The sequence below is a fragment of the Sorex araneus genome, chromosome 4 (genome assembly GCF_027595985.1).
Source record: "Sorex araneus isolate mSorAra2 chromosome 4, mSorAra2.pri, whole genome shotgun sequence".
Classification (NCBI taxonomy): Eukaryota; Metazoa; Chordata; class Mammalia; order Eulipotyphla; family Soricidae; genus Sorex; species Sorex araneus.
In genome coordinates this window covers 15,137,088-15,155,178 of record NC_073305.1, presented here as the reverse complement: position 1 = coordinate 15,155,178, position 18,091 = coordinate 15,137,088, and the positions used below count along the sequence as shown (strand labels likewise).

The 18,091-nt window shown below is 38.8% G+C and overlaps 1 protein-coding gene across 3 annotated transcripts in view; it reads right to left on the bottom strand.

Annotated features, from left to right (window-relative positions):
• Nucleotides 1–18,091, bottom strand: part of CAPN7 (calpain 7) — a 42,681-nt gene that overhangs the window by 17,352 nt on the left and 7,238 nt on the right. For all 3 annotated transcript variants that reach the window (XM_055134762.1, XM_055134761.1, XM_055134763.1), the window contains exons 3-10: nt 16,807–16,964; nt 15,716–15,783; nt 13,686–13,886; nt 11,440–11,526; nt 6,893–7,019; nt 5,818–5,903; nt 3,821–3,914; nt 1,937–2,083 (exon numbers count right to left, since the gene is read on the bottom strand). In XM_055134762.1, coding sequence (XP_054990737.1) covers nt 1,937–2,083; nt 3,821–3,914; nt 5,818–5,903; nt 6,893–7,019; nt 11,440–11,526; nt 13,686–13,886; nt 15,716–15,783; nt 16,807–16,964 — 968 coding nt within the window. The remainder of the gene's footprint in view (nt 1–1,936; nt 2,084–3,820; nt 3,915–5,817; nt 5,904–6,892; nt 7,020–11,439; nt 11,527–13,685; nt 13,887–15,715; nt 15,784–16,806; nt 16,965–18,091) is intronic.

The window sequence follows — 18,091 nt, the reverse complement described above, 5'->3', positions numbered from 1 at the left end:
ACAGAACCACACGTCAAGGTTGTCACGTTGTTCTCCAGCTCACAAATAAACCCCATGAGGAGTGAATACACCTTAGCGGCTTGATAAAATGATGGAGGCGGAGGGTTGCTGAGGGTCCCTCGAGCAGTGCTCCGGGGGTCCTGCGGTAACTCCTAGTATGACTTGATCAACTGGGCAGGTGGTTTAATGTGAGGGTTGAGGATATGGGACTGTGTGTTGGCCCTGCGGGGACCACAGGTGGAGCTCAGAGGGTTCCAGAACATGCAGAGCCTGTGAGCCTGACCACTGAGCCATCTTCTCAGCCTCTGATAGAATGATTTTGAAAGAATAAATCAGAAGATGATCCAGGTTCGATCCATGGCTTTCTACTAGAAATAAATCTTATGGATTTAAACATTAGCTAAAAATTTTCTGACTATCTGTGCTGTTTTTCTTGAATATAACAAGACCATTTTTTCCCTGATAAGTACGATGAAAACTGAAAAAGCCTAAATGAAAAAAAATGCTGAAATGCTGATGTAAAAATAATGACAAGCCATCATTAGTGAATTCTTATAATTTAGTTTCTTTTCTAGTACTTAACATATACATTCATTCTTTCTTTAAACTATGATGAATAAGTTAACAGAAAATGGATTAGAAGGCTAAACTAAAAATTTTTCAAGGATGGAGCAATGGAGCATGCAGACTTGGACGAAATTTTAATGTCTTGTTACATATGCCCGTGAGTTAACACTGTCTAGCATTATAAAAGCCAGAAGAGGAAAAGCTGCCTGGTTCTAAGGTTGGGAAACTAACCAGGGATGAATAAAGAATGGTTTTCATATACCACTTCATTTATTACAATTTTGAGAACTAGGTTTTAAAGTATAATACATAATATATATTATGTATATATTTAATATGTATATGCCATCTCGGGCTGGAGCAATAGCTCATCTGGTAGGGCATTTGCCTTGCATGCAGCTGACCCGGGTTCGATTCCTCCGCCCCTCTCAGAGAGCCCGGCAAGCTACCAAGAGTATCTTGCCTGCACAGCAGAGTCTGGCAAGCTACCTGTGTCATATTCAAAATGCCAAAAACAGTAACAAGTCTCACAATGGAGACGTTACTGGTGCCCGCTTGAGCAAATTGATGAGCAACGGGAAACAGTGATACAGTGACAGTGATACATGTCTTATAAGACATGCACAGACTAAAAATGATTAAATGTCTTTTCTAAGGCCATAGGCTGGTGAGTGTTAGAATTCAAAGATGTGCTGCTATTTAATTTCTGGTATAAGCCAGTATTTTACCCATTAAAACTAAAGAACTTTAGTAGAGAAGTCAGTTTTAAAATTGGGTTAAAGGTGGGGAAAACTAACATGGAAAAAATTCCTTGAACCTGAATTTATCCTTTTGGGTCACACCTGGTGATGCACAGGGGTTACTCCTGGCTTTACACTCAGGAATTACTCCTGGTGGTGCTCAGGGGACCATATGGGATGCTGGGAATCGAACCTGGGTCGGCCGCATGTAGGCAAATGCCCTACCCGCTGTGCTGAATTCAGCAAACTTGAATTTATCAAGAAAAAAAATGTATATAAAAAATGACAATAATATATGACACCTTTAATCTGAAGATTCTTCAGAAAGAGTAAATATTTACATGCAATGTACAGTAAACAATACTATGATTAACAGGATATTTAATTGACCTTGTATCCTAATCTCGTAGCAGATAAACATTTTAGGCTTTCCTAATATGAAAGCCTAAAATGAATACAATGCAAAACCCTTATAAAAGAAAATGTGTGCTCCCATAATAAAAGAACTGAAGGAAATATTTCAGGGTTGACCGTCTGCTTTCTTTTCCATGAAAAAATATCATTCAAGCTATTTCACACTTAAAACAATCACGTTAGACAGCCAAAGGCTGGATCACCGCGCTACTTACTGAATTGGATCCTGGGAAATCATACCCTCCCATCACTTTCATGTACGCTTTCTCGATGAGAGAAACCCACAGTTCGCTTTTGTTGTTAGAGTAAGAACAGAGCAATTCTCCCTTATGATCAACAGGCAACTGGTCATCAATGATCACCTGGAGAAAGAGAAGATCATTTCCAGAAGTGGCACAAAAGAGCGTAAGGCCCTTCCTATCAACAAGAGGCGCAGTGTAGAGAATCTGCCCTGAGTGTGTGCTGGAGTGTCCCATCCACACCGCCTCACACTCAGAGGGGGTCCCAGCGACCCACAGCAGAGTGGGGGAGGGAGCACACAGCACCCACGGGTGCGGATGACCCCTCCCCCCATGCATGCAGCCTCTGATACAACAGTGACAAAAATAAAGGGGAAAAATATTTTGTTCTGATAAAAAAACACAATATGCCTTTTCTGAAGGCAACAACAGCTTCATGTTTCTAAAATCTGACCAATTATAAAATGTAATAGGATGTCTCTTTTATAATCTATTCTCACTACCTTACTTCATCTAACTGATCAAAAGTGACTGGACTAATGTTAATGGACCTCCCAAGGAAATAAATCCTAGAAATATATATTATATCTAAGCCTTTAAACTTGCATTTCCTTAAGGAAGGACTCTGACCTATGTTCTATGGACGCTGCCTTGTTTGAATTCCCTAGCTTCATCTACTTAGAGGCCAGAGTCCTTAAAGAAATGAAAGCAGTGTGATGATATGTATAACATAACACACACATTTCAATTTTATGTGTATATTTCACAAAATAACACAACTCTAAAGTCTTTTTATAACTCAAGTTATGACATATGTAAGCTCTTGTAGACCAACAGACTTAGTCTGATATCCTATTAATAAAACAACTGAGAGCTATCATACTGAAATTTATTTTAGGCATTAGCAATCACTAGGTTCAACATTACATTTTTGGGACTTTTGTGTTTTAAGTGAAGAAAGATAGTTTTTATTTAACAAAACTTGCTTAGAAAGATCTGAGAGGAGAGAGAGAAAGAGGAAATACAGGTTCAAAAGAGAACACGGGCTTCTCCAGAGTGGAAAAAAGCAAAGAGGTGCAGAGATAAGCAAGTGTGATCCATACTCAGCCTGGACTTGAAGAGCAAGTCTGCATTCTATAAATGTTTTCAAAACCGTTTTAAGATAGATAATACTAGTTTTGATTTTGACTAACATGTCATTTTTACTAACATGTCATTGGCAGTAATATACACAATACCACAGATTCAAAATCAAATAAACTGATGTTTAAAATGTTTACACAAATAAAATTCCTTAAAAATTTCACTTCAGGGGCTGGAGTGGTAGCACAGCAGGTAGGGCATTTGCCTTGCATGCGGTCTACCCATGTTTGATTCCCAGCATCCCATATGGTCCCCGGAGCACCACCAGGAGTAATTGCTGAGTGCAGAGCCAGGAGTAACCCCTGTGCATTGCCAGGTGTGACCCAAAAAGAAAAAAAAAAAAAAGAATTCCACTCCAGCAAGAAGGAAAGTGCCTCCCATAGAGGGAGGCTGAGGTGGGGGACCGGGGGTGGGGGATGGTGGTGGGGAAGCAGGGGACACTGGTGGTGGGAAATGTACACTGGTGGAGGGATGGGTGCTGGATCACTGTATGACAGAAACCCAATTATGAACAACTTTGTAATGGTCTATCATGGATATCCAATTTAAAAAAATGTAAAAAAAAGTAATGTGGAGTTCATGCCCAATTCAATCAGCTTAATCAATGGCTGAATAGAGTACTCCTACATTAAGAAAAGAACAAAAGAATTCCACTCCAGATTCAAGGACAGGGAGGGAGAAAGAGAAAAGGCTGTGATGGGAAGAAGCAGTATTTACCTTTCTTGGGACACCATTGAGGTGAAGTTTTACCATATACTTTCCACAAGGATTGTACTCTGGCTCACCGTCCTTATTCTGAGGGTAAATTATGCTTTTGTAAGAAAAATAGATATTGAATTAACAACATTAATATTCAAAGATACACTACTACGTAAGCCAGAGAAGCATTTTATTTAGACAAGCTACTTCTTGCAATTTTATAAAAAATCAAATCTAAGTGCCCTGTAATAGACCTAGTGAAAGAACATACATCTACAGTAAAGAATGCAAGTTTGTGGTAGACCATGTGCCTCCCTTGCATGTGTGAGGCCCTGAGTTTGGTTCTCAACATGAAACACACACAGCACAACACAGACACGGCAAAACACACGCATGGCATAACACCCACACACACACGAGATTTATTCTAATCAAGGTATCATGGTGCTTATTTGATATAAATGAAAGTGTCTTACAAGAACAATCTCAGTTTTCTGAAAAGGTGCCGAATTTTTCATTATATACTGAAACACTCTATTACATGGATTTTTTTTTAAGTCAGTTAAAATGATCTTTTACAGGTCCCAAGGAGTAAAAAAAAGATACTGTTTTAACTACTGAGCACAATGAAAGTGAAGAACTGCAACTCTGACAGAAGCAAAAATAGCAAGATTCTAATAAAGCCATACACAGCTATTCACTAAGAACTTGCAAAACTATCAGTACCAATTTTCTTTCAATAATATATATTAGTTACTTAACAGTCTGTTTATCTAATAGCTTGAAATTAAGATCTGTAAGTATCTAATTCATCTCAGTACCCCTAGAACTTAACACAGGAAAGACATTCAGGAAATGTTTTATGAAAACTGGTAACGCTTAATTTGAATTATACACATTTTAAAAATTGAAACAGTATCTTAAGGTAACCTTTCAGTCTATTCTAAAGCAGTTCTTAGCAGAAACTTAATTCATATTTTCCAATGAGCATATTAAAAATTTTTAAAAAGGTAATACTAACTTTACTAGTATATACAAAACATTATTTTAACATAAAATGAGATATTTTCTAATTTATTTGTGATCAATTTTCAAAATCCAATGTCCTACTTTTAGTTTTTTGGATCATACACAGTATTGCTTAGGGACCACTCTGGCAACTTGCTCAAGGGTCGCCCCGGGTGGGACAGGCTGTGGCAGGGGGTGGGTGGAGGCGAAACACACATGAGGCACTGGGGCTGAAAGCGGGCCTCCTGCAGTGAAGCATGCACCTCAGCACTTGGGGCTCTCTCCAGCCCCCAAATTTCATACTTACCACACCCATTTCAATTCACACTAGTTTAAGTGTTCAATATCCATACATGTACCATGACATATAGTATATGACATCTTACTCTAACCAATTCACTTCAAAATACTTATTATACATATATCAACTACATGTGCACGTTCTTAAGAATATTTCAGAAAATCTTTTCATACTGACAGACACTGCCCCGGTGCTGTGTAATCCCATCAACGGCCAACATCCAGAGACTATAAAACCAAGGTTCCAGAAGCATCTTATAGCCTAGTTCTCCCTCTTGGAGAACCTGGCAAGCTACCGAGAGTTTCCTGCCCGCATGGGAGAGCCTGGCAAGCTCCCCGTGGTGTATTTGTATGCCAAAACTATTAACAATGATGGGTCTCATTCCCCTGACCCTGAAAGAGCCTCCAATGCGGCACCTTTGGGAAGGACGAGTAAAGAGAGGCTGCTAAAATCTCAGGGCTAGAACGAATGGAGATGTTACTGAGACCGCTCGAGAAAATTGATGATCAATGGGATAATGATGATGATGATGATGATGATGATGATGATGATGATGACTGACAAATCATCTACTTAGTACACAAGGGTGAGCATATACTGAGAGACAAACCAGCTTCCCTCTTTATACAGATATAGGCTAAATTCTTAATTTCTAGTCATTAAACAATTACATGAAAGGGCTATCAGGATAAATATAAAAATTTACCTGGTAATCAACTTCTTATTAAACCGTCTCTCATAAGCTGCGCTGATAGCCAGTGAGGCCACGAAGGAACAATCTGACACTATTGTCTGTTAATAAAATTTAGTAATATAGTCATTCACCCAGTCACGTAATTTCAACTTTACAATATTCAGGTATCGCAACCTAATACCTGACATTTTACACTAACGATCCTGACTGTTACTTATTATCTAGGAAAACAACAGAAATGCTACACTGCCAACTCACACATATTTTGTTTAAATCCTAAAAATAAATAAATAATTTCAATTAAATTGATAATTTAGCATTACAAAATGAATAGTGAGCTCCTTACATGGATAATAGAAACTCAATGCATCACATTTTAAGGAAAAAAAAAATCAAAGGCATTTTTAAAAAAAGTTTGTCTGATTTACTGTACATCAAGTACATCAATGTACATCAATTCTTGTATCACTGCATTCCAGGAGTCTTACTTTTACACTAAGTTGGAAGATACCTGTGCCTTCATTTAGTTTTCTCTTTTCAGGTTTTTGGGACACACACAGCTCAGGGGAGACTCCTGGCAGTGCTCAGGCGACCATTTGCAGAGACCATCTGCAGTGCCAGACAATGACCTGGAGTCGGACGCATGCAGGGGAAGCACCTTATTCACTTTTTTTAGTAGATTATAGGTAACCCTTTCATATCTGTATAGTATCATATTTCTCTGGCCCCCAATTTGCCTTTCAGTGTAAAACTAAAGTTTGAAATAAAGTCGCATTGTTGCTTTATCACATAAGTATTTCAAATAAGCCCAGAGGCTTTCACTTATATTTATGTTTATACCAGTTGCAAAGGTGAAATTCAAATCCTTCCTCACTCATCTGTAAGCACATATTGATAAACAGGGATCTATAGAGTCTGCAATCCTCATAATCTTTACTCATTCCTATATTATTTCAGTATGTCGAAGTCAAAGTGTGCAGAATATGTTATTTTTCAATTACACTTAAGCAACTGAACAAAAATTGTAAAAAGTAAAACTTACATTAAAATTATCTTTCATATAAAATTAGACAAAAAAAGTGTTTACCTGTTTTATGCTAAAACTGGACACAGTATAAATCATTGTAGGATTATTGCTGAGGTCCTCTGGCCGTACCCATTTGGAAAATGTAGTTTTTTGTTTAGGTGATAATGGTAGTTTGCCCCAGGTATCACTGAGATGATAACAGAAAAAAAAACCAGTCATTCTAAAATCTTAAAAGATGATTCAAAACCAAAATGAAAATTCCTAGAGAATTTTTTGATGATTCAGTATAGTACCATACATACAACTACATCATCCTAAAATAACTGGGCATATCTGGCTTTTTTTACACTTACCCATGGAAACAGTCATCCTATATATACCACACAGAAAATGAGAACAGAGGAGCAATCTAAATTTATTTTTACTTACTTTAAGAATATCATCTAAAAGCTTGATTTAGCACAGCTACATTCAAGAAATTCAGTTTCAGTGAAAGGAAGCCAGTAACAATTAAAATGGATTCATTCAATGGGGCTGGAGAGAGAGTAAGCAGGGAAGGCAGTTGCCTTGCACCGCATCTGATCTGGGTTCAATCCCCACTCCCCAGCAGAGCCGGGAGCAAGCTCCGAGTACTGTCGGGTGGGACCCCCAAACAAAACAAACAAACAAGAAAAAGACCAGGAGGTTTCAGACTCTTAGACAGTCTTCTGATAAATCCATACAAGGCAAATAGACAATTACTAGAGTATAATATATGTATATGTTATTAATTAGTATAATTACTGAGCAATAAACAGGTGTAGGCATCATGCGCAAGTATTTTATGTGTGCCATTCATTAAATCCTCAAAATACTATTAAAGCAAGTATTTTTGGAAAAGACTTAAAGTGATAAAACAACTTGCGGAGATCATTTTGGACGCTCATCTCACAGACTTCATAGAACCACTAAAACTCTACATATGCTTTAAACTCTAGGTCAGACTTGCTTAAACTTTTTTCATTTTGCAACCCCTTTATGCTGGAGAAATTTTTTTTAAAAATTTTATTGAATTACTGTGAGACAGTTACAAGCTTTCATGTTTGGGTTACAACCACACAATGATCAAACACCCATCCCTCCACCAGTGCACATTCCCCACCACCAATATCCCCAGTATACCCCCCTCTCCCACCCTCCCCCTGCTTCCATGGCAGATAATATTCCCCATACTCTCTCTCTACTTTTGGGCATTTTGGCTTGCAACACAGACACTGAGAGGTCATCATGTTTGGTCCATTATCTACTATCGGCACACATTTCCCATCCTGACTGGTTCCTCCTGCCATCATTTTCTTAATGACCCTTTTTCTATTTCATCTGCCTTCTCCCCTCCGTTCATGAAGCAGGCTTCCAGCTATGGGGCAATCCTCCTGGTCCTTGTATCTACTGTCCTTGGGTATCAGCCTCATGTGATGTTATTCTATACTCCACAAATGAGTGCAATCCTTCTATGTCTGTCCTTCTCTTTCTGACTCATTTCACTTAGCATGATATTCACACTGGAGAAATTTTATGCAATCTGGGTATATGAAATAACCATACATATCAAACATTTACTGATATTGTAAATCATGAACATGTCTTCTAATCTTAAAACAAATTTTCTGCCACTAGCACACTGAATTATACGATTGTGGTCACAGTTCAAGAAGGTAGACTACAGGTAACACTTTCATATCTGTATAGTATCTATGAGCTGACTCTAAACAGAAAGTGAACTAAGTGGATTAAGAACTTAAAGAACAGTCATCACAATTTGAAGGGGAAAAATGTGGCTAATTCAAAACTGTGATTAATATTATTAAACTGCCATATGAAACCATTAAAACCAAGATTTCTTAAAATCTTGAAAAGCAAACTTTCTTAACTTACCACTAAAGTTTCAGATTCAATATTATTTCCTAAAAACTGTAAAGACAACATAAAAATATAATATATGAGCTTATATATATATATATATTTTTTGGGGGGTCACACCCGGCGATGCACAGGGGTTACTCCTGGCTCTGCACTCAGGAATCACCCCTGGCGCTGCTCAGGGGACCATGGGATGCTGGGAATCGAACCCCGGGTCGGCCGTGTGCAAGGCAAATGCCCTACCCGCTGTGCTATCGCTCCAGCCCCTGAGCTTATATATTTTTTAAAGTAAAAAAGTGCCAGAATATAAAAATACCTAAAATTATTAGAGATAGTAGAGTGGAATAGGGTGCTTGCCTTGCATGCAGCTAACCTGGGTTCAATCCCCAACACTCCTTATGGTTCCATGAGTCCACCAGGCGTGAACCTTGAGCACAGAGTCAGGAGTAAGTTCTGAGCACCACCAGGGCTTGTGTATGATCTATGCATACATACAACAGTCTAAGGACCCATTTCCCAGAACACATCCCCATTATTAAGGGACAGGTGACTATGTATATTGATTGACTTTCATATAAATCTTTGACTGTGCTGACATCTTATGTATTTCTTAAATTTATTTATTTAGGTTTGGGGGCCATACCTGGAGATGCTCAGGGGACTATATGGGATGCGAGAGATTGAACCTAGGTCAGCCACATGCAAGGCAAGCACCCTAACCACTGTCCTGTCGCTCTGGCCCCTATAATAACATTTTAGAATTGGTTTCTTGAAGTGAAATCACTGGTCCAAGAGGTGTAAATCTTTAAAAAGTACCAGCAGCTACTGTAACACTGAGAAGTAGTCATAAATATTTTCTAATAATCCCCTCTTATTACAGAGTTTGTATAAAAAATAACAGCATAAGTAATTTGCTTTATTAACTAACTTATCAGAGAAATACTGAGATAGATGCTATTATTATCTTAAAATGAGAAAGATGTTAAAACCTGCCCAATGTCACACGGGATATGAAAATGAACAGGTTTGCTCCAGAATCAATGCCCTTAATTCAATGCCACAAAGTTTTTCACATACAAAACTAGTGTCACATGGCTGCTGAGGGGAAAAATTAGTTGACTTGTTTTGAGATGTCTAATTTTTGCTCACCCACAGGCAGAAAAAAATACTAGAAAATGAGAACGAAGCTCTTTGTTTTTACAGTCTTTTATGTAGTATTTAAATATAAAAACAAAAACTGTATGTGCTAGAAGCTGGTGATTTTTTTCTGACGGTAAATATAACACACTCATTGTAGAAATCTTTTTTTAAATTTTTTTTTTTTTAATGTATCACTGTGAGGCACAGTTACAGACTTAAAAACTTTCGTTATGTTTCAGTCATACAATGGCCGACTCATTATAGAAATTTTTTTTTTCCTTTTTGGGTCACACCCAGTGATGCTCAGAGATTACTCCTGGCTCTGCACTCAGGAATTACTCCTGGAGATGTGGTGGTGCTTGGGGGACCAGATGGGATGCTGGGGATCAAACCCAGTTCGGTCACGTGCAAGGCAAACACCCTACCCACTGTACTAACACTTTGGGCCCTCATTGTAGAAATCTTTGAAAAATAAAAATATTTAAAACTCCCAATGCTGCTAGAAATAACCAATACAAACATTTCATGTTACTTTTATATCATTTTTTCCTTACATATCTATAAAAATATGAAAAGAAAAAATCAAATGTTTATGCTATAAGCATAATTATATATATAGACACACACACATATGTTTGTTTTGGGGCCATACCCAGTTGTACTCAGGTTTGCTCCTGGCTCTGCACTCAGGGATCACTCATGCGAGGGTTGGGAGGCCATATGGGTGCCGAGGAATCCCAATGAGCCAGCTGTGTGCAAAGTGCCCTATCCACTGTACTATCTCTCTGGTGCTGTATAATTATATTTAAAAATTTTATTATGCTGCATACACTTTACCAAGGCTTATTTTACAAGTGGCAGAATATTTGAGTGATAATAAGGATATGCCCTTGCTCAGTCAGCCCCATACTGTTGGACATTTAGTTAAATCTAGTTATACCCATAACCTTTTGCTGTCACACAGGCTTTGATGGATGTGCTAATTAAATACGTATTTGACCATTTTTGTGGTAGCTGCTTGTTCTCTGGGGTCACACCTGGCAGAGCTCAGAGTACATGTGGTGCCTGGGATTGAACTGGTGATTTCATTAGTATGATAGAAGCTGGGAGGCTTGAACCAAACAAGAATTTTTGTCTCCTGACATAATCTGCCGCCATCGTGGACGTTGCTAACTCTTGATAACATTTTCTTGAATTGGATCTTCCTAGTAAGTGATACTGTCATTAGAATATGCTTTCCTATTCCTTTACTGACTTGCATTTCTATTGTGATTTAACAAATATTTCCTGAGCATTGACTTAATGCCAGACACTCTGCTAGGTATTAGGAGTATGCTGGGGAAAAGAGAGAAACATATGCCCACTGCAAGGCAAAATGCTTACAAAGGCATTCGTGGTGCACTGCCCAACCTCCTTCCCTCTGCCATACCCCTCTTCCCATCACTTTTCTAAACTACAAATTTTAGTTTAGTTCAATGCTATGAATTAAACTGAGCTTCAAAGTGTAGAAAATGCACTGAAAATTTAAAATGGTCTTTGAAGAAAAAGCTGCAACCATGCTTACTTACCAGAAAGGCATTGGATAGGCAAAACGTTCTCTCAGATCAATATTCATGAAGGGAACATATTCTATACCATTTATTTTTGAGGTTGTCCTATAAAACACAGGAAAATATTATGAAGTAAACATTCAAGTCTACTTGAATCAACAATCTTAAACTCCTTAAAACGTAAGTGGCAAGGAAAACTACTTTTGTTTGTTTTGTCTTTGGGGGCCACCCCTGGTGGTGCTCAGGGCTTACTCCTGGCGCTGTGCTCAGGCATCACTCCTGGGTGGGCTCAGAGGACTGCATGTCGTGCCAGGGATCAAAGCCTGACAGGCTGTGTGCAAGACAGATGTTCATCTGCTGCACTATGCTCTGACCCCAAGGTATACCCCTTTTATATAATTAAACTGACAATCACGTGGGCAATATCTTATACAACAGTTTCATAAGATGGCTGACTACCAGAAAAATTATTGAATTCGATTCCCTAAGAGTGACTCTTTAGGACAAACATCTGATCGCATCAAAGCAACTGTCCCAAGACAGGCTTACAATAGACAGACAGTGCTGCAGAGTGGCTTCACAATTCGCAGCTTAATAACAATACTCAGTGAGATGGACACAATCTGAGGGCTCATTAATAGAGCCAGGGAGGAAGCCAAGTGAGTACGCTTATCTGCATCCTGAAAGGATGAGAACTCTTCATTTATTTTTATAAGCTCTGAGGGAGCTGCAGTTCTGTAATTCAGAAAAGTAACGTTGCTTTGTTGTATTACAAATTTCAGAAGTGTGTAAAGGAAGAATATGGGTCTGGGTGACAAAGGAGCTGGAAAGTTACAATTTCTCAGCTCTAAAAGTAACTTATTTTGCAATGGATGAGCAACAGCAGAGCGAGTAGGGTGTTTGCCTTGCATGCAGCCGACCCAGGTTTGATTCCTCCGCCCCTCTCGGAGAGCCCGGCAAGCTACCGAGAGTATCCCGCCCGCACGGCAGAGTCTGGCAAGCTACCTGTGGCATAGTCAATATGCCAAAAACAGTAACAAGTCTCACAATGGAGACATTACTGGTGCCTGCTCGAGCAAATCGATAAATAACAGGATGACAGTGCTACAGTGCTACAGGCTCATAAGCAACTTTCCTAGGCAAAGAGAGCCCCTTTCGACAACTTCAAATGGTCAGCAGGAAAAGAGAAATGCTGTCAGGTAGTTGCTACATGGGGAAAAAAAGTCATTTCAGCTCAAGTTTAGTGAATTAAAAATGAGCAACTAGAGTCAGAGCTATAGTACAGTGGGTAAGGCACTTGCCTTGCATGCCGCCAACCTGTGTTTGATCCCTGAGCCTGCCAGGAGTGATCAAGAGGAAGTGCAGATACAGTGCAGGAGGAAACCCTAAGCACCACTGGGTGTGGCCCAAAAACAAACCAAAAAATGAGTAAGTACATACCTTCTTGCACAGCTCTAAGCAGGCTGGACTGCCTTTGGAGCCCAACTGAAAAGCAGTCACACTGGCTCCAAGTACAGTTAAGGACTTCCCTATCACTCTGCTCTGCATCTTTAGTATCCTGCCGTCCCTTCCACACACTGAGCTGACTTCCCAGCTGCCCAGGGCAGGGCTTGTCAAGGGCCAGAAGACGAAGCCTTAAGGTTTTGCAGGGAGGTCTTGGTCATATACCCTGTTTTGCTTTTTTCTTTCTCCTATCTCTTTAAAATGTGAAAACCAAACCATAAGGCTTCTTTTTGCTGGCCCCCTGGTCTAGACTACTGAAACAGTCTTCAAAGATTGTATTTCTCCCCCCCCCTTAGGGCTCTGGTTACAAAAGCTGCATTGATTATGAATGGCATATTGCCTTAGTACCCATTTTGAAGGCTAGGATTTTCAGTAAAACAATTACCTAGGAAAAATGCTCATAGTAGGGCTGAAGAGATAGTACAAGGCTTTAGGAGCTTGCCTGGAAACACCCTAGTCTGCCCCTCCCCCCAGTATCACAGAGTCCCGTGAACAACTCTGACCACAGAGTTCAAACTGCCCCTTCACACACTGCTGGGTGTGAAGCCCCCTCACCCCCCAAGAGAAATGCTCTTAATAAAATACATTAGAACAAACTTCAATTATTTCAATTTGTGAACATATGACGATGAATTATTATAGCATAATGACAGCACAAAACACAGTAACAAAAATCTGAATGGAACTCGGTAAACCTAATGCAAATACAACTACTTGTGTTATGAGAAGTGCTCCTTACACTGAATCATGAACTCACTTACCTGAGAACTTCTATTTCTTCTGCTGTGTATCTCTGTCCTTGTGAATCACATGACTGTGGGCTAATAAATGGCTGAGGTTTTTCAAGGAAGGGATTAGCTCCCAAGGGAAAATGTGTTCTCGTTGGAGGTGCCTTTGGCTTAGTATTTGTTGACTTGATTTTGCATATTGGCTTTGTTAAAGGCTCACTCAACGCTTCTGCTCTGAAATACAGAAGTTCAGGAAGTTTCTTTCATATTTAAGCTATCCAGAAAAAAAAACAAAACCTTACTTCACGAACCAGTGAAGCAATCCTAACATAAAACATGGGACAGAACATTCTTTAATACCAGGAAACATATCACTAGTTAATCTACTTCTATGGGTAAGTATTTTTTGCAAATGATGCTCTATTGGCAACATTAATTGAGCGTGTCAGATAGCACACGAGGTGGAGGGTGGGGATACAGAGAAGTATAAAACACAATCTCTACTCTTAAGGTGCTCATAGTTCCATAGGGAAAGACAACTGCACCCAAAGCAACAGGTGCTAGGAGAATGACATGCAGATGAATGCAAAGTAGGACACGTTAATGGAATGACTGGCAGACAGAGAGCTAGGGAGGGGGGTGTCTCTAAGCTGATCTTAGAGCTGCAGAGGTTCCCCTGGGGAGAGAGGAGGTACTCCATGTTAGGTACAGCAAGTGCAAATGTGTGGCATTATGAGCAGCAAAGTGAGGGAAGATGATTTCAAAAGGAAGGATGGAGTCCCTTTGAAAAGTGCACAGGACAGGGAAAGGAGATGGGACCAGAGGCAGGGGAAGGAGCATGGAAGGCCTCTGATGATAGGCAATGGAATTTGGACCCAGTTCTGTCAAAGAACAAGCTAAAACAGAAATTCTTAACCTCAGGTCCATAAGTGAGTTTGAGGAGTTTAGTGTTCTTGTGAACACTTAAGTTATATACAAAAAAGTTTTATGTACATTTTTCTAGAGAGTAGAGCCATAGTTTTGTGCAGACCCTCAAAAGAAGCCATGTCTGACCCACCCCTGTGTTCAGGATGGATTCAGAAAATACCTGGACAAGTTTTCCACTTTGGTAATCAAACAATTATGCCCTGACTTGTGAGAGATGTCAAAATGGAGAAGATAAATATACACCAAGTCCCCACTCTCTGTGCACTTCGAGAAACAAGCTAAAGCTTAGATGAGAGTAATAAAAAGGAGAGATAATGGTTTGCCTCAATAAAAATGGGCCAAGGGAAGTAAGGCTACCCAGCCAGAAACTCAAAAGGGTGCAGTTAATTCATACTATAACAATAAATGTAATTCCAATCTTTTTCTGACGTCTAATATTCTTCAAGAGGTGTATTTCTCTAAGGAGGTATAAATCCATTCATGCTTCAAACAAATACCAACTGAAGACACATACTATGCTAAATGTGTAGCTGTAATATTGAACAAAACAGTCAATATTTTTGCCCTCAGAGCTTACACTCAGAGGATGGGGTTGGCAGTGACAAAGACAATAATAAACCTGAGAAATTAAAGTTACATATACCTTAGAAAGTGCTAAGAGTTACAGGAAAGCACACCACAACAGTAAGAAGAAGAAAATAGGAAAGATTAAACCTTAAACAGGTTAGGCCTTACTGAAAAGCTGATACTGAGCAGAGCTGAGGGAGCTACACAATGTAACTGGGTTACACATATGGCTGTCAGCAAGCTCATACTCCATTTTTCTATTTTTTCATAGTAACTGAAAGTTTCCTGGGAAATTCTCTTTGGAAGACTAATCCTACATCCAGAAGGGAGGTCTACTTGAAACAATCATTTTTATTTAATGCAAAGCAAAAACTAAAGTATGTCTTGAACGGTTATTTCTTGTAGTTAAAAAAGGAAAGTTGTATGAGTACAACTGGACACAACTAGACATGTTTGGCATGATGGACCTAATACAAGCTCTGCCACATATTCAGATGAATCTGTTCAGTGAAGTAATGCAGTCAGTACACAATCACCCACAGAGGAGAACTTGAGTAAGCCACACTTACCTATCTAGTGCCTGTCGAGCCAGCTGTTTCAGTTTGTTCTGCAGGGTTTTATCCGCAGTTTCAGCAGACTTAAGAGAAAGAGAGACAGACATTCTGACGCATAAATATTTTTTAATTTGCTTGATCCATGACATTTCTAAGCAAAACAAATTTACAATGCATATTACACACCTTGGTACTATGAGAGAATAAAGAAGACGTTTTATTTTCATCCTTAAGGGTACCATTTACAACATTGTTAAAAAGTTTGTCACTGAGGCAAAACTTAAGGTCATTTAATGAGGACAAGTGGCAACTGGACCCAAACCATCCTGAAACTCATCGGCCCACCCACATAGGGCCCTGCAGGAAGCAGCAAAAGTTATTCACCATAAACATTTCATTTTACAAAATAACATAAAATCTCCTAAACCATAACCTTACTTTCCATTGTGTGAAGATGTTTTTATTAAAGTGGAAGTTTATTATAAATTAATGGATTTGTGATTAATTCTTAAATATGACAGAAACAGGATTCTTCCTATAAGCTAATTTTAGTTATGAGTATAAAAAGGAATTTTTTTGAAAAAAGAGTACCTGTTATTTAGAAAATAATTGCCTAATAACTCCGTATTGTCAAACTTTTAATAGGAAAAAACCTTTCATTAATTTTCGGCTCATCTTTTAACAAAGAGGAACTAAGTTAAATTTATGACAATATTTTTTATCTTTAAAGGATGAAGATAAAAATTATCCTCAGGGGGCAGGGAGATAGCTCAGTGGTCAGGGAAGCACGCAAAGAACGCTGAGTGTCACCGGGGTGGCCGTGGCAGCTGACCGTGCCCCAGGGCCTGGCCAGCTCTCTGCCCTCAAGCTGAGGACTGAACTTTCGGGCCCGACTGGCTCAGTTTTCCAGGCAGAGGCCCCAGGACCCCTGAGCACTTGCTGTGTGAAAATCACTTAATAAGGGAAAATATAACAGTAAATTTATTGAATAGCATTGCAACATTATAAATAACATTCTAAACATTGCTAGTACTTATAAATTTGTAAATAACAGATATAACACTAAATTACTGAGCTACCAGTTTCACTTGTTGCTATAAACATACAGTTTTCAGGCAGAGATCTACGGCTTCTGTATATAATTCTATTGCATCTTCCACATTCCCTTTTCCATCTTCATCAAATGCTTGTGTAACAAGAAAATGGGCACGTTCTAAATCCAACTGTTGTTTAGATTTCAAAGGATCAGTACTCTTTGGCTGAACTAAAAACAGGGGAAAAAAAGTGAGAGTATTGTAGATATACATGTACCCATTTTGACAGACATTTTAAAGTGAAATTCCATAATTCTTCATTTAAAAAGCTTAGCAATGTAAAAGAAAACAACTAGTTGCCTGCCTTTAATTTTAAGACCTAAGAAAACCTTATGAACAAGATTTTTATCAACAGGACTCTTCAGCTGAAAATAATAACTAAGGATACCTTAATTGTCTACAGATTTGACTCTCTGTTGAGCCAATAAGCCCAAAGCTTGCAAAACAATTAAGCCATGTTACATTTGAAAAGTTCTTTTTGAACTTCACTCCTTTTTCACTGACAATTCTTTATTCTTAAGAAATTAGGGCTGTGCAACACAAAAGTAGTTGGAGGCTTACACGCTACTCTCAGTGCTGGACAGGTCAGCTAGGCAAAACCTCAACAAGGAAACACTTGAAAGAAGAAATGGAAGACACAGGCCGAGCAGACATATATACAGGCCCTTCATCCCCAAAACTGAGTACGTATTTTTTTCCAGTGCACACAGGGAATTCTCCCAGCTTGACCACATGTTGGGTCACAGAGCAAATCTCCATGAAATTAAGAAGACAGAAGTTGTGTCAACTATCTCTCACAACATGAAACTTCACAACTGGAAATTAATCACAGAAAGAAATGGGTGCCGGGAGAGAAACTCCAACACTTGGAAATGAAACAAAATAAAGAATTTTGAGTCAAACAAAAAAAAAAAAACTAAGCCAAAACAAACGAAAGAAAGAAATCAGGGCTATTTCATTCTGTGCTTGACTATCACATTCATGAATTTCATATTTACAAACTTAAGAACTTCATTTACTTCGCTGGGAAAATGAAGTTTCTTTGAATTATATGGTATTCTAAATATATACAATGTTTTGCAGCCTTCAAAGATAACTTTATTTTAGAACACAGTTTCTGCAATAAGGCTCCTGATTACTAGGAAATTAAATTCAAGAACTTCATTTATTTAGCAGGGAAAATGAACTTCCTTTGAATTACATGGTATATTGAATACATGAATTACTAAAACTTTCTATGGAGTGAGGCTCTTAGTTCACCTCTAATACATGCAACTTCTAAGCACCACATTTAAGA